The sequence below is a fragment of the Marmota monax genome, unplaced genomic scaffold (genome assembly GCF_021218885.2).
Source record: "Marmota monax isolate L192 unplaced genomic scaffold, Marmota_monax_Labrador192_F-V1.1 WCK01_AAM20220418_F8-fsc00159, whole genome shotgun sequence".
NCBI classification, from domain to species: Eukaryota; Metazoa; Chordata; class Mammalia; order Rodentia; family Sciuridae; genus Marmota; species Marmota monax.
In genome coordinates this window covers 3860952-3886233 of record NW_026694999.1, presented here as the reverse complement: position 1 = coordinate 3886233, position 25282 = coordinate 3860952, and the positions used below count along the sequence as shown (strand labels likewise).

Below are 25282 nucleotides of genomic sequence, written 5' to 3'. Positions count from 1 at the left end.
GGTCCTGAGGTCATGTAGGGGAGGTGGGTATTCCCCCAAAGAGATTATGAGATCCTAGTCTCTTCTCAGTCTCTTTCTGCTTTCTGCCTTGAGACGTGATTACTTACTTCAATATACACTCCTGCCAAACCCTGATGCCCTTTCCAGAGGCCCAAACTGATGTGGCCACTGGATCTTGGACTTTTGAACATCTAGAATTGTAAGTCAAAATGAAACTTTCTTTACTACATAAGTTTCTCACGTTAGGTATTTTATTACAGTGACATGACATTGACTAATGTAAATCCCTTCTAAAGAACCTCAACCAACCACAGAGTAAAAGGGACTGTAACATCATAAATTTTTATTGTATTAAGCCCCTGAAATCTGGAGTTGTCATAGCAATTAGCCTATCTGAATTCATTTACATTTTTTCTCTAAGTATTTTTTTGAGCTTTTATATTTGCGTTTATTCTTCATTTAACTTTTAAAACACTACTATAATTGAATATTAAAACAAAAACAATAGCAAGTAATGAGCATGATTATAGTCCTACACTCATTCACTACTGCATATAAAACGCCTGCAGTGAGTGTTATTCACTGGTCCCATTAAGAGGTCTGACACTAATAGTACCTCTGGATATTGGCTTCTGGAAGCCACCTAATGCTTCCACCACCTGTATGTCCATACACATGAAAAGGTTGTCTCCTTATCGAGTAAAACCAGCATGGTCCTTCTGACCTAACACAATATCTCCTGACTCTTGGTCTCCTTCATCATGAAATGTTATTTTCTGTCCATCTTTCATGCCTTTGTCAATATGAACTTCTAGAATCTTTGTCTCTTGAACTATATTCCTTCCATTGCAATTTTTACATCTATCTTTAGGACTGATCTGTTCCCCATGGCCCTGGCACTCCATGCATGCACACAGACTGATTTTGCTGAACCATTCCAGATCCTATCTGATGAATTCTTATTTTCATTCCAGTACCTTGGCAGTTGGGACAGCACTCTACTGTTCCTTTCTTACCACCTTGGCCTTCACATTTGTCACAAAGCACATTCTTTTGCAGAGCCAGTTTTCTTGTTGCACTTTATATAAATCTTCTAAGATTACTGAGAGCTGACACATGTTTTTACCTTTCCTTTCTCTCTGCATCCTTCCTCGTCCTCCAAAAAACATATCAAAGATGTCCATGGGGGAACCAAAACCACCACATGTTCCACCCTCCTTAATTGCCTATTCTCCTCCTTTGTCATGAAATTCCCTTTTCTTGGCATCAGAGAGAACTTCATAAGCTTGAGAAATCTGTTTAAACTTTTCTCCTTCATTTGGATTCTTATCAGGGTGGTACTTCAAGGCCAGTTTCTGTAAGTCTTTTTCAATTCTTTCTGGGTGGCATTGGGTTTGACCCCCGAAACATCACAATAAGTGGTTTCTTTCACTATTTTCTACAGCAGGTGAGTAGGTTGGGGCTGATGTGGGGGAGTGGGAAGGAGCACCCTAACTGTGTGCAACTCAGGCAGCTGCCGTTCCCCTGCCTCCCACCAAGCTTTCTGGAAAGTTCCCCTTTCTCTAAGTCTTAAAAACTTCCAAACCCCCATTCCATTGTTCTGTAGCAATTTTTCTATGACTCTTATCTTGATTTTTTTTTTCATTTTACTTGAAGTCATCTATCTGGTGGTTCCTGGTTGAGTGACTATAAGGGATTTCACCAACTGCCACTTCTCAGATCTAAAGTAGGAGACTAGGTTGCTGTGAACATAACCTAAGACAATTTTGTATCGAGGATTTACCCAGTATGATGCTGTAGCATCTTTTCCTTACCCATTATCAGTCTGGGTGTCTAACATTCTCTATCCAAAAGTCCATGAAAACCTATAATCTTCATGATGCACTCCAACTAGGGCAACAACACTGTGTGTAGAGCTTTATTTGAAGAGATTATACTTCCCAGGATGCAATGAACTATCACTTTTCAGTGTGAACCACTAAAACATTTTGCTCCAGTAGTGATAGGATTAAACTAATATTTTTTAGAAAAATAATTCTGGTTGTGAGAGGAATTAGCATTTTAAGAGATGAGAGGTTAGAAGGTGATGAAAGAAACTGCAAGGAATCCTGAATTTCAGCGCTGGGAATAGAAGCAAAAGAAAGCATCAATGCTAGAGTGGCCCTGACTTGATAACAACCAGATCTGGAAGAGAAAAGTAGGAGAAACCATGGAAGATTTCTTAGAAATTTCATGTTTTGAGTGTCAAAGGCTAAATCAAGAGCCCAGGAAAAATAGAAGATTTGGTGGGATAATACAGGAATTCCACTCCGGACATGTTGACTTTGAAGTACCACAGGGAAATTCCAAGTGAGAAATGCCCTGTAGGTCTAATGTTCAGAATACAATTTGTGCTAAAGGTTCAGGTGTGGGAATTATTAACATAGTCAAAACCTTGTGAATGGTTAAACCAGGAAAAGATTAAGTACTGAGGAAAAGATAAAGAACTAAAATTCTCTGAATTCCAAAGGATGCCTTCTTTTTAGAGATAGTAGAAGAATTAGTGAGTCTTTGACTGAGTGACCTGAAAGACAGAAAGAAACAAAACACAAAACCAGAACTCCAGAACCCAAGAGATGAGGAAATTTCAATAATGATAATTCTAGTATGTAACTTAACCCACCCATTTTTTAGAAAAATCTCAATTATAGTTTTTACTTCTGGAAATTAGGTCTTTTCTTGATTTTACTCATTTTTCAGAGTTCTGTTTTCACTTCTTGAGATGTATTAAGCATATTTTATATTCTGTGTCCCACAGTTGCAACAGTTAGGTTTTTTATGCATTTTATTTTGTAGTTTATTATTTCTGTAGGCTCTTATTGTGCCTCAGGTATTCATTGATGTTCAACTGTTGTTTTTTTTTTAAAGAGACCACAAGGATGGAATATTTTTTTCAAAATGTGAGGTAAAGGGGGTTCTTTACAAATAGGTTTGTATTTGTTTTTCAAATGCCTATGACATTTTTGGTCTGGGCCCACTTCTAACTACATTCTTGGTTTTGAGGTTTTTCTAGCCACCCAGGTAGTATGAATTCTGGTTGCAAACCAGCATGAGAGCCAATTTATGATTACTAGCTTCTTAGATGATGGTGTGGGCACATGTAGAGGGAAGTTTCTTCTTAAAGAGTAAAGGGAATGGGTAATTAATTCTTTCTTACCTTGGGAATGTGGTTCTTTGGAAAGCCTAGGTTTTGCAGTCTATTATGGATGGGATTCTGCATTTTTTTTTTGTTCTTAAACTCATAAACTCAAAATAAAAGCGATACACAGATACCTCAGTGTATCAGTCATGTTTTCATTGCTGTGAACAAACTATCTGACAAGAACAACTTGAGGAGGAAAATTTTATTTGGATCATAGTTTCAGAGACTTTAGTCCATGGTTGGCTGGTTCTGAGCAAAAATATCATGGCAGATGACATGGAAGAGGAAAGCTGCTCATCTCATGGCATCTGGGGAGCAGAGGGTGGGAGGGCAAGGGACCAGGGAGAAGATAAACTCTTCCATGGCACATCCCAGTGACCTCCTTCTTCCAAGTAGATCCCACCTCCCTGTAATCCATTCAATCATCAGTAAATGGATTAATGTACTGATGAGACCAGAGCCCTCATAATTCAATCATTGCCTAAAAGCTCCATCTCTGAACCTTGCCACACTGGAGACCATGCTTTCAACACGTGTATTTTGGTGGGACATTCCACATCCAAACCATAACACTGAGGATGGGTCAAAGCCCTGAATGTAAAAGCCAGTTTGGGTGCTCAGCTTATCTTCTTTATTGAGACCATGACCTAGCATTCTTTATTTTCTTATTACCCATGGATGCATTTTAAAAGATTATAGGGGATGGGAATATAGCTCAGTTGGTAGAGTGCTTGCCTTGCATGCATAAATTCAATCCCCAGCACCACCACCACTAAAAAAAAAAAAAAAAAAAAGATTACAAAAATTTTACCTGGTATTTTCAGTTGTTTTCAACAGAGCAGTTGATCCTGGCACCTCAAGTGCTGTTGTTGCATGGGACATATAATTTGTAAATACAGGATGTTCCATTTGAAAATATATTGCATTACATGAAAATCTTAACAAAAGATGTTAAACAAATGATTGAGTAATTGTTTACAGTTTCTTTAAATGTGTGTTGCTAAAGCATTTAGAATTGCTTTACAGGTTATTAATTTAACTACTTACAGATAGCACACAAGCAAAACAATAAACTAAATTATTTGGAACCATAATGGTTGAAAAAGAATCAAATATATCCATATTCTGGCCTATTCTAATGACTGCTACTGTTATAATCCTTAGTCTATGCTGCCATAATCTTTCACCTGGATTATTAAAATTTCTTTGTTTCTTTCCAAGACAAACCCAGAAGATGTGTCTTTTTAATTTATTTAACCCTTTCCCTTCCCACCTTCTTGTCCCATGGTGATTCTATTTAGATATGTTAGATCATGCCACCACTCTGCACTAAATGGTCCAGTGTCTTCCCACCAAAAAATAAAAGCCACAGTGAGTACTAGGATTCAATCTTCTTCCTTTGCTTTCTCAGCCTTAGCTCCCCCGTCCTTGCTTTTCCTCAGACATTCTTGCCTTAGGACCTTTGTATCTATTGCTCTTCATGCCAGATAGGAGCCATCTCCCCTGAGATATTCACTTGGCTTGTTTTCCCATCACCTTCAGGTCTTGTTCAGTGTTATCTTCTCTGTGACATCTCAGGCTACTTAAAGTGGAAACCTCCCCTCATCCTCATCCAGCATTCCATATTCCATTTTTCTGCTTTATTTCTCTCTATAACACTTATCTTCTAATATACCATCTAAAACAAAAGTCATTCTTTGTAAACTTTTTAGAACAATGTTTGGCATAACTTGTTGTTTCATGACAATATATAATAATTAATTTACATATTGGTATAATGGCTGACGCCAAGAGGACAAGAATTTTTTCTTTTATTACTATATTCCCAGCATCTAAGAACAATGGCTAGCACATCATATGTGCTCAAATAACAGGTTGACTAGAAATATCTATAAATATATAATAAAAGATCACAGGAAAGGATTTACTTCATTAAAAATGATGTTATAAGGTTTGAGAAATAGAAGCCATCCCAAAAGACTGAGTCCTCAAAGACCACTCTCCAAAAAGAAATGTAATTAAAATTCAAATTTCAAAACTCTTTGCAATATGCCAAAAGGTACATTTATCTAAATGACAGTATTTTGAACTCCCCTGAAGATCTGCACTCTTGAACCACAATTCCCAGGTGTGGCTCTCTAATCTCATTTAATATAGAGCCATGTGTTCAAATAAAAGAGAAAAAGGGACTTGTTCACTGTTCAGTTATTGGGAAATAACTTTTAAAAAAAAGAGGAAAAAAAAATTCCAGGCATCACTGAGACACAGCCTGGCATAGATGGAAAATAAAAGTTTGCAATTGACAGGTAACTAGTTCCTATAGAGCTTCTAATTCCTAGGTTATCTGGGATAACCTTCCTATATAATCTCTTGACTGTCCATCTCAAGATCTCTTTATTTATATTCAATTCTGTTTATCTCCTCTGAAGTATCTAAAAAGGCATGTAGGAATAGAGTTCATTATTAAAAATAATCCAAATCTTATTTAAACTAATCAAAAACCAATTAGTAAATGAAGATGGTATAAACTACTTCTATGCTGTTCCTATCAGGTTGTTCTGTAGGCTCTACATCTCATCTTGGATAAGCACAGGAGAATTGCTTCCTTCTTGGTCCGGCTCTCTAGGTCTAAACACCTGCATATCCCTACAGAGATCTTGCTTATCCAGCTACACCCACTGTGGTCCAGACAAATCTCTCATTTTACATATGGCAGCATGGGTTCTCTGGCACTTTTACTGACATCATTTCTCTCCATTCCATCCACTGCATACATTATGCTGAGAGATTGTCAATATTAACAAAACAGAGTCCAATTTGCCTTGTAGGAATCAGATTCTCACATTAAAGACTGTGAGGTTCTGGACTTAACTGGATAAGCAAGATCTCTGGAGGGATGTGATAATAAACTGACAGCTGTTTGAAACTAACCGTCTGTTCACTGATGCAGAAGTTCATATGCACAAACTGTAATAGGATTTACAGTAATACCTTGACAAATTTCAGTTCTGAAGACTTTCTGGTCATTTAACCATTCTGCTGAGAACCTGAGTCTTTCTTCAGTGAAATCTGTAAAGGGAAATTAGAGTCTAGTCAAATCTCTCATTTTACATATGGAAGAATGGGTTCTTGGGCTCTTTTACTGATGTAGTTTCTTTCTATTTCACCTGTTTTTTCAAAGTTATGCTCTAAGAGATCATCAATATTAGTAAGAAATAGGCTAGAATATTTTACATTAAGGGTTTAATTTACATTAAGGGTTGTGAAGTTCTGGGCAACGAATATTCCCATCACTGACCAGTTAGTTTCAAGCAGCTATCAGTTGCTAGGAATTATAGTACTAGGAATTATAGTACTCATTTTGGTCAAACAAGATGCAGAATAGTGTACCCTTCTTTTCCAACCTCCAAATCAGGGCAAAATCACCTATCTGTAAAATATTTAGCAAAAATTTAGATATTAGTTCCTTTCAAGATATATTCATTTATAATTGAAAAAGGATGCTTCTAAACTTCTCTATGCTTAAACCAATGAAGGCATCAAACATACTTTCCCCCCATTTACTCGACTCAAGTTATAGAGCATGTCTTCTGTGAAAGCACTGTCAGTATCCTAGGAACACAATGCTAAAAACACTTGTTCTAATGGAGGTGACATACTCTGAGAGAAGTTATGGGATGTTCTGAGTATGAATCAGGGATCCTGGACTCAGCAAGGATGTAGGGGTTGAAGAGAATCAGAGGGATCTGAAAGAATTGATGTATAAATTGAAATTTGAAAGATTATCAGGAGTTTGATGGCACTGGCGCAGGCCAAGATGGGGGAAGGACTGGTACAGAAACTACTGAGAATCCTGGGAAAGGGAATAACATGCATAAAAACCTAGAAGTGAGATAGAAGTGTGGACTTAAACTTGACCTGTTCCAGAAACAGAGAGACATCAACATGGCTATAGTTTAAGCTGGAAAAAAGGTAATTGACCAGCTTTGAGTCTATGGAGACAAGCAGATAAAAGGTCATAAAAGTCTTTGCAATACATTGAGGAGTTTGGGTGTAATTCCATGAACAATGGGAAGCTGTATAAGAGGTTTCAAACAAGAGTAGTAGGAAATACAATCTGTTTCAATCTCCTCCTAAACAAATGTTTAAATCAAAAGAGCACTCGGAATTATGGGAGTCCAAAAACAGTACCAAATTATGAAGAGGTAGTGTTCTTCAGTGTGAAATCTAAGAGGGCTTTTAAATAAGCATTTTTGCCTTCAGAACATTGTAGGAAACCATTAATCTCATCAAATGGGAGCCTTGACAACAGTCTTTTATTCCAGATGAGTACAACTCAGGAATCACCCACTAAGCTTATAATAGAAATAGTAATCTATGTTGGAGAAAAAATATATATATGCAGAGTTTGACTTCATAGTATTCCACATGAGAACATAAATTTAAGTTTTAACCATATATTAACATTATAGTCATCCTCAGAATTTCAGTATTGAAAGGGATATCAAAGGTCATACTGTCCAATGTCTTCATTTTATAGATGAAAACAGTACACAAGATAATCAGAAATAAGCAATTATTTAAGATCTGGGTTCTTCTTGGACGATTTCAGCACATTATAATGACAACTTAATTTTCACAATGAAAATCAAGTATTTTGATGCATATATTTAATTACTAACACTGTTCCTGAGCTTCCAAAATGGTTCCCAATGGACCCTGCCTATTAGTATTCACATCTGTTGTAGTTGCCCCAGCCTCCAACATGGTACCAGCTTGTGGGTCTTGAGCTCTAGCCTTCCTCCCTTGAAGTGTCCCACCCACCACCTGTGAGATACCAAGGTCTTTCTGTTTGCCATGTGAATGAACTTGGAAGCCAATTCTCCAGGCCCAGCTGAGCTGAGCTGAGCTGACTGCAATTCTACTGACAGCCTGGCAAGAACCTCATGAGAGAATCTGAGCCAGAAATACCAGCTAAGGCACTCCTTGATTCCTGAACCTCTAAAGGGTTAAATAACAAAGGTTTGTTCTTTCAAAGTGTTAAACTTTGGTATAATTTGTTGTGTAGTAATAGAAAATAAATACCATACAAAATTAAAAACTCTTTACAAACTATATGCATTTAAATAGAAATTGTTATAAACAATAAGATATTATCTTGATTTAGAAATACGACCACTGGTGATCTCTTTTGAAAAGAGATGATTAAATGGTTTCCAGGATAGGCAACAGAATATTTAACTAGTAATTTACAGGTCACTGATTCTAATTTAACTGAATTCTTGGCAACCAGAGTTAAAATTGAAATTTGGTTGTAAACAGTAATTGCCCATAGCTGCATGTTCCTGTTTCAATAAACCTTAAAAAAAAAAAAAAAACCCTCAAAAGATTAAAAAAAAAATCTCAACTTAAAGCTAACATTTTCTTCTTAATTCTGAGTATTCTTAGTAGGATACTGAGTAAAAAGGAAACAACAGCCTACCAGTTAATGGAGATGACACTGTAAAAAGTAATTACAAAAAAACCTCCAAACTTTTATTCTGGGAAGAACCTTCAGGTAAAGAATAGCCAATGAAGCAGTCTCCACCCCTCTTCTAAGTTTCATTTCCTGTTTTTTATTCATAATCCAATTATTCACTCAGCATTCCATCAAGAAATATTTATTAAACTCTTTTGACACACCAGGCACAGGGATACAATAATTAATTAGACAGACAAATCTCCAGATTCTTGCAAATTTAATCTGGGAGTGGGAAAACAATTCAGGAATTACAACACAGTGATAATCGTTAGGGAGGAAGTAGAAGGTGCAATGCAAGCCCCTATCAAGGGACCTATCCCTGTACCTTAGTGGAAGGGGCATGGGAGAGAGTCTAGAAAAGCTTTTTGTAATTGATATCCGAGCTTAATGGTAAAGTGTCACAGGATATTTGGGGGGGGGGCTCCTTATACAAAGGCCCAAAGGCAAGTGAGTTATATTGAGAAACTTAGACTTCAGCCTTACTATAGCACATAGAAGGAAGGCATGGTGAAAGTCCCAAGTTAGTGCAGGATGGACACAGTTCATTATAGTGGATTCCTTTGTAGCAGAGTTGACATGGGAAAAAATTTAAATAAAACCAAACTAACAAATCTGATCCTCTGCATCCAATCTGAGAACATTATATAATAAATACTATTATGTAATATTATAAGATAACCATAATCATTAATTGGCAAAAATTATGTATGTACTGGCAAGAATTTTGAGGTGAAAAAACGTGTTTTGAATCCCAGCTTAGAAATGACAGTAATACTAATCTCAGGTTGTGTAAAGGCTACATGAAAAAATAAAACATGAAACCTCTTACCCATACCAGGTGTTCAAAGAATTCACCTCCTTTCTGGCTACTTTGCTTCTGAGCCCCCAGCTGATCTTTGAACTGAAGGCATCGTGTCAACAACGACCATATGTGACCTTCTAACCTGGCAGACACCATCTCCTATGCTCATCCCATTACGCTCTAGACGCTACTTTCCTCCCCAGTGAACATTTCCCTGTGTTAGACAAGCCAGAAGTACCCCCCAAAATAACAATCCCTGTCATACAGTAACAGCTGTAGCATTTGTAAAACAAGAATTACACCCATACACTGAGACTTAATCCATTACATTAACTGTATATCTGCTATGTACTTGGCCTAAATTATTCCCTTTGGTAATACCATGCAGTATAATCACTATTTGGCAGAGAAGAGCCTTAGGTTAAAAAAGGTTAAGAGTGGCTTACCCTGACCTAAGCTTTGGATGTAGCTTCTCATCTTCTTTCTCAACAGACTTGTCAACTCTTCGAAAGCTACATCCCAGCAAATGTGGTAAAAGCCATTTATTTTAAGGTGTATGTTAGGTTTCTTTTAAACATTGTTAGAATTCAGAGAAACATGGTCTTTTACAACTGTATACACATTGATTAATTTCTAACTTTGTGGTCTTTTCATTTATATTTCCAGTTCTGTGTGCAAGTGATGGTGGCAGGATCTCCCTAGAATTCTCTAAAAGAACCATTCAGATGGCTTTAGCGATAAGTACCACTTTCCATTTGTATACTGAGCAGCTGTTTACAACAGTAAAAATTAAGCTTCTGATTTTATTCATAACAAAAGACTGTCTCTTCTGACTGTGAAAATGAGAGCACAAATGCAAGGTTTAATCACTGAGGCAGACTTAATAACCAGGTTTTACTTGTTTTAAAACAAAAAAGCAAAACAACAACAAAAAAAACTTGCAGATTTGAAGTAATATTATGAAAAAATATACTTTGACCATACTAAAACAAAGGACAAAATTTTAAACATTCTGTTTAACTTTAATTAGGCATTTAGCGTATGGCACACTGATAATGCAATAACATACACTCCATGATATATAGCGATGGACATCTTTGTTGGAAGATATGGGCACAATATTTCCTGGAGAAGGGGCTTGGTAATTACCAACATCCTTTCAAGGGCGTCAGGTCTCATGGACAGAAAAGGAAACTCCATCAAGAGGCAAAAACCAGGTGTGAGGGAAACAATAAGAGGTAAGTATTCTCTTAAAAACTGAAACTGTTTTCTCTGGGTAGAAATCTAAGTCAAGGAATCATTGCTTATTAGCAGAAGATGATTGGCTTTCTTCTAATTAGCTCAAGGGCAAGAGTAATACTGGCTTTCCAAGTGGGCTCCTCTAGTTCAGTGATATTTGCACATCTCACCTGAGCCTTTCGGTTACAAATCCACCTCCTCTAGAAGCCGTGTGAAAAAGCAAGATCAATATATATATATATATATGGAAAAAAAAATCCTCCCAGCTATAAATCAGCCACGTGGAGCTGCTGCTGCGGCAGCTGTAGCTCCGACTTCCTGGTTTGCTTCCTGCAATCAGGGGGGGCTCGGGCAGGTCCGCGGCATCCTGGAGGGCATGGGTGTTAAGGGCAGAGTTATGGTCCATAATTACCATAAAAGTTTGGCAATCTGGAAGCTTTCAGGAGCTGGGCTGTAGGGCAAAGGCTAAGGACCAGACCTGGGGAAAGTGTTAAGTTAGTTACAAAATAAGGAGGGACTGGGAAGGGGGCTCGTGTGCTCGGTGGTGGAGAAAAGGGGACTGCGGATCTGGAAGGTGGCAGGTAGAGAAAAAGGAAACGAGAAGAGCAAGGCACACCGGCCGGTCGGAGCTCTGCGGAGGCCGCCTGCGGGGAGGGGGAGGTGGCGGCGAGCGCGGTCCGAGCCGCGGGCTGCGGGGAGGGGGCGGAGGGAAGCGCCCGGGGGAAGGTATAGCCGAGGGGAGTTCCGGAGCTGGAGCAGGAGAGGGCAGACAGCGGAGAGGGCGGCAGCCGTAGCGTTAGGGGTGGGGGAAAGAGGAGGAGGAGGAGAGCCGGAGGAGGGGGAAGGAGGGAGGGGAGAGCTGTGGCGGCGGCTGCGCCGGGCTGTGTGTCTCTCGCCGCCGGAGGAAGATGAGGCTGAAGATTGGGTTCATCTTACGCAGTTTGCTGGTGGTGGGAAGCTTCCTGGGGCTCGTGGTCCTCTGGTCTTCCCTCTCCTCACGGCCCGACGACCCGAGCCCGCTGAGCAGGATGAGGGTGAGTGACCCGCCCGGCCCCCTCCGGCGGCTGCGACCTGCAACTTGTTTTGTTTGCGCGCGCTTGTGGCGGGAGCGGGGGGGCGGCGGGGTCGCGGCGCGGCGTTGGCGCCGCAGCTCCGCAGGTGGTGCTGGCTCAGCGCCGGCCGAAGGGGGCGCCGAGCCCCACGCACCGGGTCCCCTCTGGCCGCAGCCGGCCCGCCCCCTGGCCGCCCCTTCCTCCCCCGCTTCCCCGCCCCGGTCTCCGCCGCCGACACCCGAGCTGCGGCGGCGGCTCGGGGGACGCTCTCCGCGTCCGGACTGCGGGATGGGATCGGAGGAGAGCTGGGTCCGGGGGACCGCGGCTGCTCGGCGTCCAACTGGCTGGTGCCGCGAATACCGCGGTCGCAGCCGAGGGACGTGGGGTTGGTCCAGGCTGCGGCCTGTGGCGCGTGCAGGCCTGAGGAAGGCGAGATGCCGCCGCCACCACCGCGGTCCGGTGGACCAGGCCCCGCGGTCCAGCCTTCCCTCCCGCCACCGCCCGTCCGGGGGTGCTCGTAGCCGGGTGCTCCCCCAACCTGCCCGCCCGCCGGGGAGTGGGAGGACGACGGCGCCCCGCCTCCGGCTAGTACGGAGAGCGCCGCCTCCCCCTCAACTCCGGTGGCCGGGAATCGGGTGCGATGTGCGGCCGAGGCCTCGCCCCGGACCGGCGTTTCCTCCGGTTTCTCTGGACGAGGGGAGGGGCGTCCTCGCCCCGATCGGCGTCCCCCACCCCTGGCGCCTGGGGAAACTCCTTCGCTAACAGCACGCTGGTGCTTTCCCGGGGATTGGGAGTCAGTTCCTCTTCCCGGGCTGCAGCAGTGTTTCTCTGGCCGGAAAACTAACTTGTGTCGGCGCCCGGTTCCCCGCGCTGCCTGCCTCCTGCCTGAGCCGGACGCAGAGTGGCGCCCGGGCGCGGAGCTCCCTGCCGCTCCTCTGGGACGCATTTGTCTTTCGCCCAAGGCGCGGGTGTTAGATTTGACACTCCCTGGCTTTTGAGGGTTTAGCTAGGGGCCTCGGAACATTAGTTACCGTGAGCCGCGCCGCTTGGAAGGGGCCGCGGTCACTGCTTCTGCACTGACCAAGCAATTGTAGGGGCAAGAGCGTTCTGGTTCCCCAACCTGACCTGCCCCTCCCTCCCGTGAGCCGTTGCAGGCACCTAGTACCTCGCCCCTGAGACTTGGATAGCCACCTCTTCCCTGCCAGTGGTTCAGAGCCACGGACAGGCTGAGGAGCCTTCGGAGTCTTTAGCAAAGTGCCTTTTGCAAAAACGATCAACATTGCATCCATGTGATCTCCTTATTAACTTTCCTTCTGGAAAGTTAGGATGTTGAGTGAAAAGGCTTGTGGAGTTCTTTCAAGAGTAAGAATCTTAGGAGGAGGTTCCCTTATCAGTCCTTGTTTATGTCAGGACTTAATTTGTAAATTTCAGTATTTGGATAGTTTTTTACTGCAGAAGAATCTCCTGTTGTACTATCTGGAGTGGATTCCCATCTAAGTCATCTAAATTGATGATAAAAAGTGTCTTTTTCCTTTGCAGTGTATTGGCGGCTCTCATGGTGACCTTTTTCTAATTTTGCTGAGGATTTATTGACAAAGGATAACTGAATATTTGCAGTTGTCTGTAAATATTTGAAATCATCACATGGCCTTTTACATAGTGCTAGAAATGTTAGTCTTCGTTTTCTGGAAGAGAAATTGAGGAAAAACTGACAAAATTGCCATGTTTAGAATGTCCCGTAGTTTAGATGATGAGTTTCTTAAAGAGATGGTGAAACATCATTCCCATCTCTTGAGATATTTTATCAGTGCTGATATGTAAGTAAAGTATAGTGCCCCTTTAATTACAGTGAGGTGGCGATATCTCTTTGGTTCAACTTATTTAGTGAAATTTGTCAGTGGACCCAGTGCAGTTGTATAATTTACCAGATTTAAGATTTACCAACATAATTAAAATTAAAATTAATTCTTAGGTATCAGGAAAGCAAACTCTTTTTATTGACTTTCCAGGCAAATAGTAATCTAAGTGATTTAAGGTATAGCATATAAATCAGAAAAGTGTAAATGAGGGACTATTGCATTTCTTTAATTAAAGCTAATCTAAGAACTTAAGAAATCCAGTCTTAGAAGACCTTCTTGATTAGGGAAGACTGACCAGGTACTCAGATGCTGATTCCTGAGTTTCTTCTCTCCCTTGCAGTTCATTTACTGTGATTATGATTGCAGACACTTCCAATTCATTTTGAGAACCCTGCTTCTCTTTAATGTTAATCTGGAATTATTTTGGATCTCTTTAAACGTCCTGAGATTGGCTAGAACATCCAGTTTACCAAATATAGGTTCTGTTTGTGTTCCATCAGGCTTTTTATGCTCCATCCACCTTGTGCAATTTTTTGTTTTGTATTATTACTATTCCAGACATTAAAGTCTGTTACAACCTGCTCCTTCATTACAGGGAGTATTTCTTTGCTTTAATATTTCCCACCTGTGGAGTCAAGACAAGAGAAACATGTTCTTAGCTCCATCCTTGTACCTGAATCTCTTGTCCTTTCTTTGAGGTGAATGATGTAGAAAAATGACCTTATTATCCCAATCATATTGTGTTATTTTTTTTCTTTGATTCAAATATTTTTGAGTTTCTACTGTGTACCATGTATGGTGCTGATTGTTAAGGAAACATTCCTTGTCTTTAACCTCAGAGATCTTATAGTCTAATGAGAAGAAAACACATTGATCTAGCCTCCACAATATATAAATAAAAATTGTGCTACATGCTGTGAAGGAAAACCATAGGGGACCAGAAAACAGAGGAGCTGTTTTCTGAAGAAATGACTTGGAGTTGAAATCCGAAGATTTGAAGAAGAGTAGTTGTTGATCTGGGGATGGGACACTCCTGAAAATACCAATGTGTGCCAGGTCCTGAGGCAGGGGAAGGAAGGAACTGGAAGATGGATGTAGTTGGAACATGGAGGGTGAGGAGATAGGTGTAACGATACCACAAAGGTAAGGATGGTATATTGCAGACATGGATTTAGATCTTGAGAGGAATGGAAGGCTATATAAGGATGTAATTTAGGGAAGAGACATGATTACAGTTGTGTTTTGAGGGACTACCCTGACTGCCTGCAGAAGATACACTTTGGTCTATAGATAATTAAGAATTCCATTGTTACAATAGTTCATGTGACATATGACTTTGCTTGAATTGGTAATGAAGAAAGTGAATTGATTCAACAACTATTAAAGATGCAAACGCATCAGGATTTGGTGATTGGATGTGGAAGTGAAGGTGGCAGAAGGTCTAGGATGATAGATTGTTACATTATGAAAAGTTATAAAGACAAAATTTATTCATTGTATTTTATGGTTATGAGAAGGCTTATTTTTTAGGCATTGTTCTCTGTAGTTTAAGGTCATCATTTATTAAGACCATCTATTTAGACATGCAAAGTGCAAAAAGTTTCTTTAATAAATTATAATAGGTCTCAGACTGACACCATTTCCCGTAGGTTTTAGGCCTGAATGAGTGTTTGAAGTTGAATCATAATCACTGAAAGAAAGTAAAGGAAATTTAGCCTCAGTGGTTCTATTAAAACCCTCAGTACTGATTGGGCTTTTGTGTAAACTCATGATTTGTTGGGAGTTGCTCTGGACTCTATGTACCTTTAAGTCCCGAGTAAAGGAGTATGGAACAGTTGTTGCACCCCATTTTCTGGAGCCGCCCTGGAAATACACACCGTTAAGTCCTGAGTAAGAGATACTGAACAATTAGTGTGCCTTGCAGTAACTTGGGCTTTACCTCCACTGGGATAATGAGGTGTGGCTCCAAGAGTAGGTGTTACTCAGTGGGATTGAATTACACTCACCTGTTCCTTTGCCCTTTTTGGGATAGAATGTTCCATGGAACCTCCCCTTGTGTGTCCCCTATGTAAGAATAAAGAATTCCAGTGGCTCTCTCTTTCCACTGACCCCTAAGTTCACAGAGCCATCCCTGGATTTTGAAAAGGTACTTCTGTGTGTGTGCGCATGCTTTCTTCGCTGTTTTCTTAAGTTATTGGAATAGTCAGATTTTGTGAATGCAGCATTGAGTTGTTACCTAGGGTAGATGATGATAATGATTCTCTGTATATTCAAATGATACTTTGGCCAAACCATTAGTGACATGTAAATTCAGAGCATACACGATAGGATTCAGCAACTACTACTTGGCCAAGAAGTTAGGTTTGAAAGGGGTATAGCTTAAATGAGGACTAGTGGCCAAATTCACTACCCTGTCACAGTTTAGTTTCAACTTACCAAAGTAATTTTATCTCAGTGATGATCAGTTGTAACCTGAAAAATTCTTCCTTTGACCATGAGATCTTATCTCAAAGGGAAATGCCATTTATACTGTTAGGGATAAAGCTATCACTTAGCAAAAGTGTAATGTCCTAAGTGGCCACTGTTCTCTCAGTTCTCCAGTCTACATGGCTCAGGATGTTTTTTGTTTTCTTTGCAGTTCTCAACTTTTCACCATCCAAAATTTCTAGTAATAATAATATTGATGTTGATAATAAATCTATATCACTAAGCCTAAGAAATCTGGGCTTATAGACATCCTGAAATTATTGCAGATTTTTGTGTATATGTGCATTTTCTGGATTGAGAATTAGAATCTTCCCTACTTCCCCGATTGTCCTATAAGCCAAACAAGGCCTCAGACCCCTGACTATGAGCCCTTTGGAGGCAAAGTTCATGTTTCCTGCTCATAGGGTATATCTTCCGTTCTGTTCTTGGTGTTGAATTTGTGGAAGGTGCATATTAAATTTTTGGTCAAAAACATAAAGTACATCTATTTATGTATTCCCTATATGTCTAGACACTGAAAATGTTTGGTAGATTTCCTAGGAATTGCTTCTTATTTGTTGGTTTTTGTGAAAGACTCTCCCATACAGGGGTCTAAGTAAGGTCTAAGTAAGGTCAGCTTGTCCCTTTATCTCCCCCTCAGTCATGTCCCCTGGAGAACATTGAAAATATCTAGAGTTAAAGTCCCTATTTGCATATGTTCATGTTTTACTTGGGATAAATTTTCTGTTCCTTAATCCAGTAGCAATATAAAAGGTGTCACATGAATATGTTTCATTAACAGCCATACCAATAGGTAGAAAGGTTTAAAATATCCATTTGGGAAGTGCACAGTTATTAGTGAAAAGAGAATGAGAACTGTTGTAAAACAATTGAATTTGGATCACTGTTTTGTGACTTAGGTTAGCTGTGTAGAAGGGGAAATAAGACGAAGGATACAATTTGGGTTTCTGTATAAGCTGCATTAGGTCGGTCAATTATAAATTGGAGAAAGTGAAAGGTAAGCTTCAGGAATGGAAAGCAAAATTCTGAGTTTGTACCATTTGTAACCAGAACATATACACATTCTAACTTCCTAGTTATTAAAAAAAAAAAAAAGATGGGGGGATTTGGGCAGCAAGATTTGAAAAGCTATTGAATATAGGAAAATGGTTGCAATTATTCAACTTCAAACTAGATAATTGTGTTTGTTCATATGTACACTGTGGATTTCTACATTCCTGAAGATTGAATGTACAATCTGCCATGTGAAAAGTCGTTAAGTCAAGAATTTAAAATTTCTAGAATTCAATGACAAAGGCTGTGAAAGGAAGGATTTATAGTTTTATAGAAGATGGAAAGGGGGAAGGGTGAGAAGGTGAAATATATATTAATGTGGACAATTTTTGTAAGTATTAGGAGATATAGTGATATTTAAATATGATACTCAAATATTGTGTGTATGTATGTATGGAGAGAGGGTTTTTTTTTTTGTGTGTATGTGTGTGTGTGTGTGGGACTGAACCTAGGTCCTCATATATGCTTGGCAAGTGCTCTCCCACTGAGCTAGATCCCAGGCCCTAAAATATAAGTTTCATTGCTCTAGGCATGGGAGATTGTGTATTGTGGAGGAGGTGGAAAGTTTTGACTTTAATAAAGATGTTATTCAAGTCTCGACCTAATAGCCACAGTAGGTGTCCATAATAGCAATTTGTGTGTGTGTGTGTGGGGGGGGTGTGTGGTAATGAACACATGAAAGCAACAAAGGCTTTTTCCCATTCCCCTACCCTGAAACTTCTATTCACTCAAAATAATGTGTTGAGGTCTTTTTTACTGTGAGGCACTGGGCTGGGTCCTGGAGATGCAAAAATGTCGAGGACATAGGCTCAGATCCCTTAAGAGAGATAAACTGTGGGAATGTTAGTCATAAAAAGAAGCTTCTTACAGAGCTGTAGGAGGTGGATGTTGAGACAGAGAACAAAAAAAGAGCATAGAATTTAGCTATACCAGGAATGTCAGTGGGATTTGGCCAGGTAGAATTACAAGGAAAAACATTCTAAACTAAAGGAATATGGTGAAACCAGAAAGAAGTCCAGTTTTACTGATGAAAAATGGTGGAATAAATTTTTTTTTTTTTTAATTTGGGTGAATGTACCTCAGTGAAACTCAGCATTCTGTACAATTGAGATGCACCAATAAAAAAAGATTGGAAAGTTAAGTTTGGGCTGTGTTTGAAAGGAATTAAATGGTAGGCTAATGAACTGAGTTATGGTTTCATTAATTCAGCAGTATCTTTCTAGAGGCTTTTGAAGTAGGGTTGAGGAATTGGTAGCATTCATTTACCTATCAACTCTTAATCATTCACTTAACAAATATTTCAGATATATGTCGAATGTCCACTGAGTGGACATTGCTCTTGGTATTGGAGATGCTCTAAGGTAGTAAATAATAACAACAATTGCTTACATATATTGGATGCTTACTTTGGATCAGGTAAATATTCTGCATGCATTATGTTGTTTAATTGTAACAAATGCCTTCTAATGCAAATCTGTATAATCCTTACTTTATAGATGAGGTGGCATAGGTAGGGAGAAGTAAAATCTTTGTCCGAGGTCAAAGAAAGCAGTAGAGCCAGGGTTCAATTTCAAGTGTTCTAACTTTACATCTGTGTTCTCTGACTCTGCATTACGGATTTAAACAACATGGACAAGTTCATATGGAGTACATATGTGAAGACAATAGCAGGATAATTTCAGATAAACACTGTGAAGACAATTCAAGGGAATATGAAGGAAATGGGGGCAGAGAAGATCATTCGGTGGAAGGAAGATTACAACTGAGCTTAAGCCTAAAGAATGAGTATATAAATATATAAATCTAAGGGAAGAGCATTCCAGGCAGAGGAAACAGAAATGCAGAATCCTTGAGGATGGAACAAGGCTGGAGTGTTTGAGAAATAGAAGGAAGGCCAGTATAGCTGGAGGAATGTAGTCAGGACTCAGATGATGGGAAGTGTAAGGCCTGTAGTGTGTTATTAGTGTTGTTATTTATTTTAGTTTACACTCATTGTCCTTTAGCCATTACAATCCTTTCTCTCAACAGTGGATGGGTTGCATGGTAAATTATATGGTTATTTTACTTACTCTGTTTGGTCCTAGATAAACAAAATGAGTAATAAACTTTTTGGCACCTGGTTTATGGGCCAGACATGCAAATACACAATTGCAGTGGGTAAGTCAAGAACTGTGTAAGCTAAATCCATTGGGACGACCCATGAAATCACAAAAGAAAGCTAACATCTAGTTTTATGGGGCAGGGTGCCATCAGAAAGCTTGTCTTAGAAAAGGACATGCTGAAGATGTGAGGACAGAGGAGCAGCATGCCATATTGCTATGTCATGAAACATTATGGCCAGTCCTGGGGACTATATGACTGGTACATTGAGTAGGGGAGGGGAAGAAGAGAAGACCCTAAAAAGAAAAATAGAATCTGAGCCATAAAAGACTTTGAATGGTATGACTGGTCAGAGCTGGACTATAAGGAAAACTCTGGAAATAAGTGCAGGCTAGATTTCTGTGTGGAGATAATTATCCCTGTAATATAATGAAGTCTATACTAGTAGAAGGACCCAGAAACTGAATACAGGGAGAAAAAGATAGAATTGCCCAGATTAGCAGTTAGGAAGAGGATTCCTGAAGAGGAAAGGAGAAAAGAATGGTAGGAATGCCTTTAGAAGGAACACAGCTGAATATTATTACCCTGTAGGCATATAGGAAAGGGCCATCACCCATTCAGATGCTGCAATATTAAGAAAGAGCCAGTTAAGATATGATGCAGCAAGTGACTGGAAATGTTATCTCCTGCTGAACTAACCAGTAGTACTTTGGCCTGGAGAGGGAGCATCGTTAGTGGAATTCAGTAAATATTATGACCCAGAGAAACAGGCTTAGATGAGAAAGAAGTTCAGGTTATGAACAATCATCTTCACTATGGAAAGAATACAAATAGAGAAAGAGTTTTATTAGAGAATTGTAACAATCAAGGTAAAACTTAACCCATTTTGGCTTATATCTTTTACCATAATTTGATGGGCTGTCCACCTCCTGCTACCCAATTGTGTGTGTGTGTGTGTGTGTGTGTGTGTGTGTACAAATAACCGAATATTCTTGGGAATATTGCATAAATAATGTAATTTTTATGCATTAATTTGATGTGTTTTAAAGGAAAAAAAAACAGGATAGCAAATTTGTATGCTCAGCATTTAAGTAGTAAGTTTTTAAAAATGAAGGATACCGTTTAATTCTAGTTCAGCCCTGTGATCTTGAAAGCAATACTGAAGCAACTTGAACTGCAACTACTCAGGGCTTAAATCGTTTTGGAGAAAGAAGAACTAACTTTCAGATACTTCATTTGAGAAGAATCTGAATGTTTCAAAATGAGAAATGTTCCCAGTTCTGCTTCATTATAAATTCCCTTCTAAGCTCCCTAGCCTTCATAGCATTTTTAAACATTGCTCCTGAGAAGCATTTAAACATGCCAACAGGGAGACCTGATTCAGTTCACTGAATATAAGAACTGGTACACTGAAACTTGAGGAAAAAATTAACTTTGCATTATCTAATTAAGTTTATAGGATTGCAGCAGAGCAGCCTGGTTTCTCAAATCTAGAAGGTACAATTAACGGCAGTATTATATCAATACCAACTAGTCTGCTAATAGGCTTCTAAGCAAAGCAATTGGAATTTGTTATTACCAAGAATATTTTAAACTGGATGAATTAAAATTAAATTACATACTATCGGGAACCATTCTGTATGAGGATAGAATAGATGACCTAATCATTTTTTAATCTTTAATTTTTATCCATTCCCTGAGTTGAGAAATATGTTTGGGCCTCAAGGGAAACGGTACTCCCTTCAATAGCAAACTTAATGTGCTTAATGATTATCTGGCTTGGGTGTAATTTTAGCATACCTTGTTCTTTTATGAAATTATTTTATAATATACCTTAGTGCTTACCATATTGAGTTACTGTGAAAACTGTGTATTCCTTGGTAATGTGTATTACAACTTGGTATTAACTAAGTAGGCATTAACTGAGAAACTGTCAAATCTTTGTTTGGTCATTCATATGAGAAGATAGATGTGTAACATTTCTGTTTATTAAACTATATTCTCCTTTGACTTTGGATTTTCCTTTTAATAAAAACCTAAACCAAAACAAACAAAAAACCCAACCCATCTATGAAAAGATATTCTTTTTATTGTGAGCAAGGTTTGCAAGTAGCTTTTACAACTGATACCTACCCCCTTTTCCAGCTGGAATGCTTGATTTAAAAGTACCTGTATGAAGACACAAAGTGGTGTGAAGATACTATGTATACAACCAGAGATATGAAAACTTGTGCTCTATATATTTAATAAGAATTGTAATGCATTCTGCTGTCATATAAATAAAAAAATTACATAAAAAATGAGAAACACTGTAAAATAAAACTACTTAACACTAAAAACAAACAAACAAAACCTATTGACTCTGCTTATTAACCAGTCTCAGATTCTTAATGTAATATGGAAGTCACTTTCGAACAGTTTATAGAATTTTAAGGATAAACCCTTAAGAGAAGTGATGTCATAACATGAGAGTAATACCTTCATAATTTTGTGAGATTTTAAAAAATATATGCCTTAGAAAGGCTAAATTGAAAAAAAGGACAGTAAGGTACAGCTGAACATTGAGAAAATAAAAGTTTTGTTTGGAGTGCTCTGGAAGTTCTTTATTTATCAGGACTTACAATTGCATGTCACATTTTCTATTCTGTTGAAGTAAATTGTTCACATACATTTTTAGTAACATCTATTATTGCAAAAAATAATATGACCTTATAACCCTTGCATGAGCTATCAGTATAATTAAGTAAATCATGCAGTTGTCGTGTTGCCATAATATATCACAGGTAACCGGGTAAAGATGTTCAAGTACAGGATATGGGAAGAGAAGAACATGGCAAGGAGATTCTAATTCTGGATAGATGTATAGTTTATAGTCAGTTGTGGAAATATCTTAAAAATGACTCTGAACACTAGTGAGGTCAAATCAATTAAGGGATTTTATTTGCTTGATTGTTAATGCTACTATGAAAAATATATATTTGTGAGGGAAATTATTTACCTAGAAAAACTTACCTAGCAATATGTTATACTATACTAGAGTTCTTTGTTAATAGCAGCCCATGTACCTATAAAAGAAGAATGCTTTGTATAGCAATTTCAAAACCTGGCATAGGCATGTCCTAAAACGTTTGTCTTATTAGGCATAGGTTTTAAGTATACGTATTTAGGATGACTTAAATACCCCCACTCCTGACAGATTTTTCTCCTTCAAAATTTAGTATTTTTCCATGCAGTTCTTATTAGATAATTTGATCATCATATGTCTTAACTAATCCGTTTAATCTTTGATGCAGCAAGATGTGTTGTGAAAGTGTTAGTATTTATTTCCTTTACAATCTGTTTGCAAGGTTTTGCATCTTTTGAAAGAAAGCTTTTTAAACCTCCTGTTTAAAAGTCTACTAATTCTTACCAGGATGATTTAAGATAAATAAAAAATCCATCAGACTTTTGGCAAATATGTTCTCAAATAATGACAGAATAAATGACTACAAAGAGCTTTTTAGAGTAATAAAATAGAAATAACTAAAATCTTACTAATTTATACACGCAGATTTTCTCTTATAGTAGATGTTTAGTTTTTTAAACTAAAAGATTGATGTCAACATTGGAAATCGTGATCACTTGAAATAGATAATTGTATTTTAACATATAAGCAAAGGAGTGCTAGAATAAGGAAATATAGGTGTGCAGTTTCATGAACTATTGCTTCCTGTGATGGCCTCAGGAAGTTCTAAGTCTAATATCAGTCACGGGAGATTGGAAAAGAATGTTTCTCCTGTGGTGGGCAATTAAAATAAAGTTGCTTACAGATTAGAGATATCGTAGTGGTAAAGAAAAAAAATGCTTTAGCAAATAATTTTCTAAATTTTTTGTATTCTGACAGTATGTTAATTAAGAGGGTGATTTCTAAATACCTCAATATTTTAGAGAAATACATTCTTTTGGTATGAATTAAAATAACTTACTCTTTTTCTTGTAGTTAACATTCAGACACTAAATCATGGCACATATAACAAACACTTTTATCTTAAAATAAATGTAGGGTACTTGAAAGCTCAGTAAAATTTTGAAGAGTGATATCAACCTGCAAACTTTAATTGAGCCAAAAATGCCATACCTCTTCCCTAGTCCTGCTGTCTTCATAGCTTGAGAATTGCTAGTATCATCTGAAGTATTGGTCAAAATCCATATGTACTACAAGATTATTCTCAGATTATTTATTCCCAGATTCCTATATGAAAATGGGAAGATGTGTTAATGAATGTAGCTTCACTTTATTTTCTATTAATTACTGCCACAGACTAATGCCAGCTACTCTTATTTGAGCAGCCTGTACCAGTTCAAGAAAATAGCAGCCAGAGTCTAATGAATAGTCTCATCTGGTACAATTATGTTTCATAAGAGACAGTTACTATTCTTGACCTCTGCTCAATTACCCAGTAACACTAAGCAAAATGTAAATGTTAAAATCTTTGTTATACTTTAGCAATAATCCTGTCAGATAAAGTGAATGGCTTGAAACATTTATTCCGATTTTTGTCTACTTATTTAGCTTAAATAACAGGTACTTTGTTTAAAAGTAAACATGTCTTATGTAATGATTTATGGCTTATAAAGGCTGTTAAAATGCAGGAAGAGTAAAAGGAAGTTATTATAAGTAACAATTAAGGAATAAATGCTTTTTAAATATAGAAAATCAGAACTTAAGGTATTCACAAAGATAATAATACATATTTGCATATTTATTCAGTGTCTTTGATTTTTTGATTACTAATGAAGTAAGATATCTTTTCTACTGTTCCTTCAATTCTTTGTGGAAATAACTTCAACCTATTTAGTCATTTCTGTTTTCTTTTCCTCCTTTGGGACAGAGGATTTCTTTTCCTGATTATGAGGCTTGGAATTTGTTGAACTGGTGGTAGGTCAGTTTCTTTGGGTCCCGCTGGGTACTAATTGTAAGAATGATTCCTTTAGTGTCAAGTGTCAGCAATAGATTTTTCTATCTATATTTTCAATAAAATATATCTACCATTTGGATACACAGCCATGTTGCCTCAAAGTGAGGAGCCTAAAATTCTCACATTGCTTAAAATTCTCACACTAGAGAAGTTGCATTTTCTGAATATACCCAATTGCATTTTTCTTTTTTTACCCAATTCTTTTTAATTAAAGATTATAAACTGGGTAACTCTTGTGATGAGACAGTACTGATGAGAAAATGAAATTTCATTTCTAAAATTATAGAGATAATGAACCTTTAAAAAAGTTTTTTGCTGTCTGATCTCTATATACCTCCTCGCTTCTCTCATGTCTCACTAAAAAGAAAAAAAAAAAACAACCTGCCTTGAAGAGGCTGTTTCATCCTGTGAAATGCCACCGATCTTGACAGAGAAGAATGATAAAAGCTAAAGACCCCAGTGATTGACTAATAATGGGGGTAAGGTTAGGGATTTACTTTTCTTGCAGGAGACTTCTTTCTGTCAATGGACTGCAGATTTTCCTGGGTTGAAAGGGGCTTTATTTAAGACTGTCATATATATCAAGTGGTGAAAATCAAATCAAATTTAAATTACTAAGCAGACCATGGTCCTGATAATATTCCCCCCACCAAAAAAAATTAGAATGGTTGTATTTTGAAATATTAGTATTCCGAAAGTTGGTCACGTAAGTTTTAATGAGCTTCTCTCTATCCCACTACCTTGTCAGTGAACTATAAGCATTGGTTCATTTGTCATAATTTTACCTGCTGACTACTACTACTACTACTACTACTTTTTTTTTTTTTTTTAACTTTACCACTGAAATACATCCCAGTCCTTTTAATGTTTTTATTTTTTATTTTGAGACAGGCTTTCACTAAGTTGCTTAGGACCTCATTAAATTCCTGAACTATTTAAACTTGTGATCCTCCTGCCTCAGCCTCCCAAGTCATTGGGATTATAGGCATGCACTACCATACCCAACCATGATAACCATTTTTAAATGGTA

General features: G+C 38.4%; 1 protein-coding gene and 1 pseudogene across 2 annotated transcripts in view; one reads left to right on the top strand and one right to left on the bottom strand.

Moving 5' to 3' along the window:
• Positions 1 to 541: 541 nt before the first annotated feature.
• On the bottom strand, positions 542 to 9660 carry LOC124081339 (dnaJ homolog subfamily A member 1-like; annotated as a pseudogene).
• A 1926-nt stretch (positions 9661 to 11586) lies between these two features.
• Positions 11587 to 25282, top strand: part of Galnt7 (polypeptide N-acetylgalactosaminyltransferase 7) — a 142915-nt gene continuing 129219 nt past the window's right edge. The window contains exon 1 of one of the 2 annotated variants that reach the window (XM_046427536.2): positions 11587 to 11777. In XM_046427536.2, coding sequence (XP_046283492.1) covers positions 11652 to 11777 — 126 coding nt within the window. In that variant the 5' untranslated portion in view covers positions 11587 to 11651. The remainder of the gene's footprint in view (positions 11778 to 25282) is intronic. The other variant, XM_046427535.2, reaches the window with a different exon arrangement.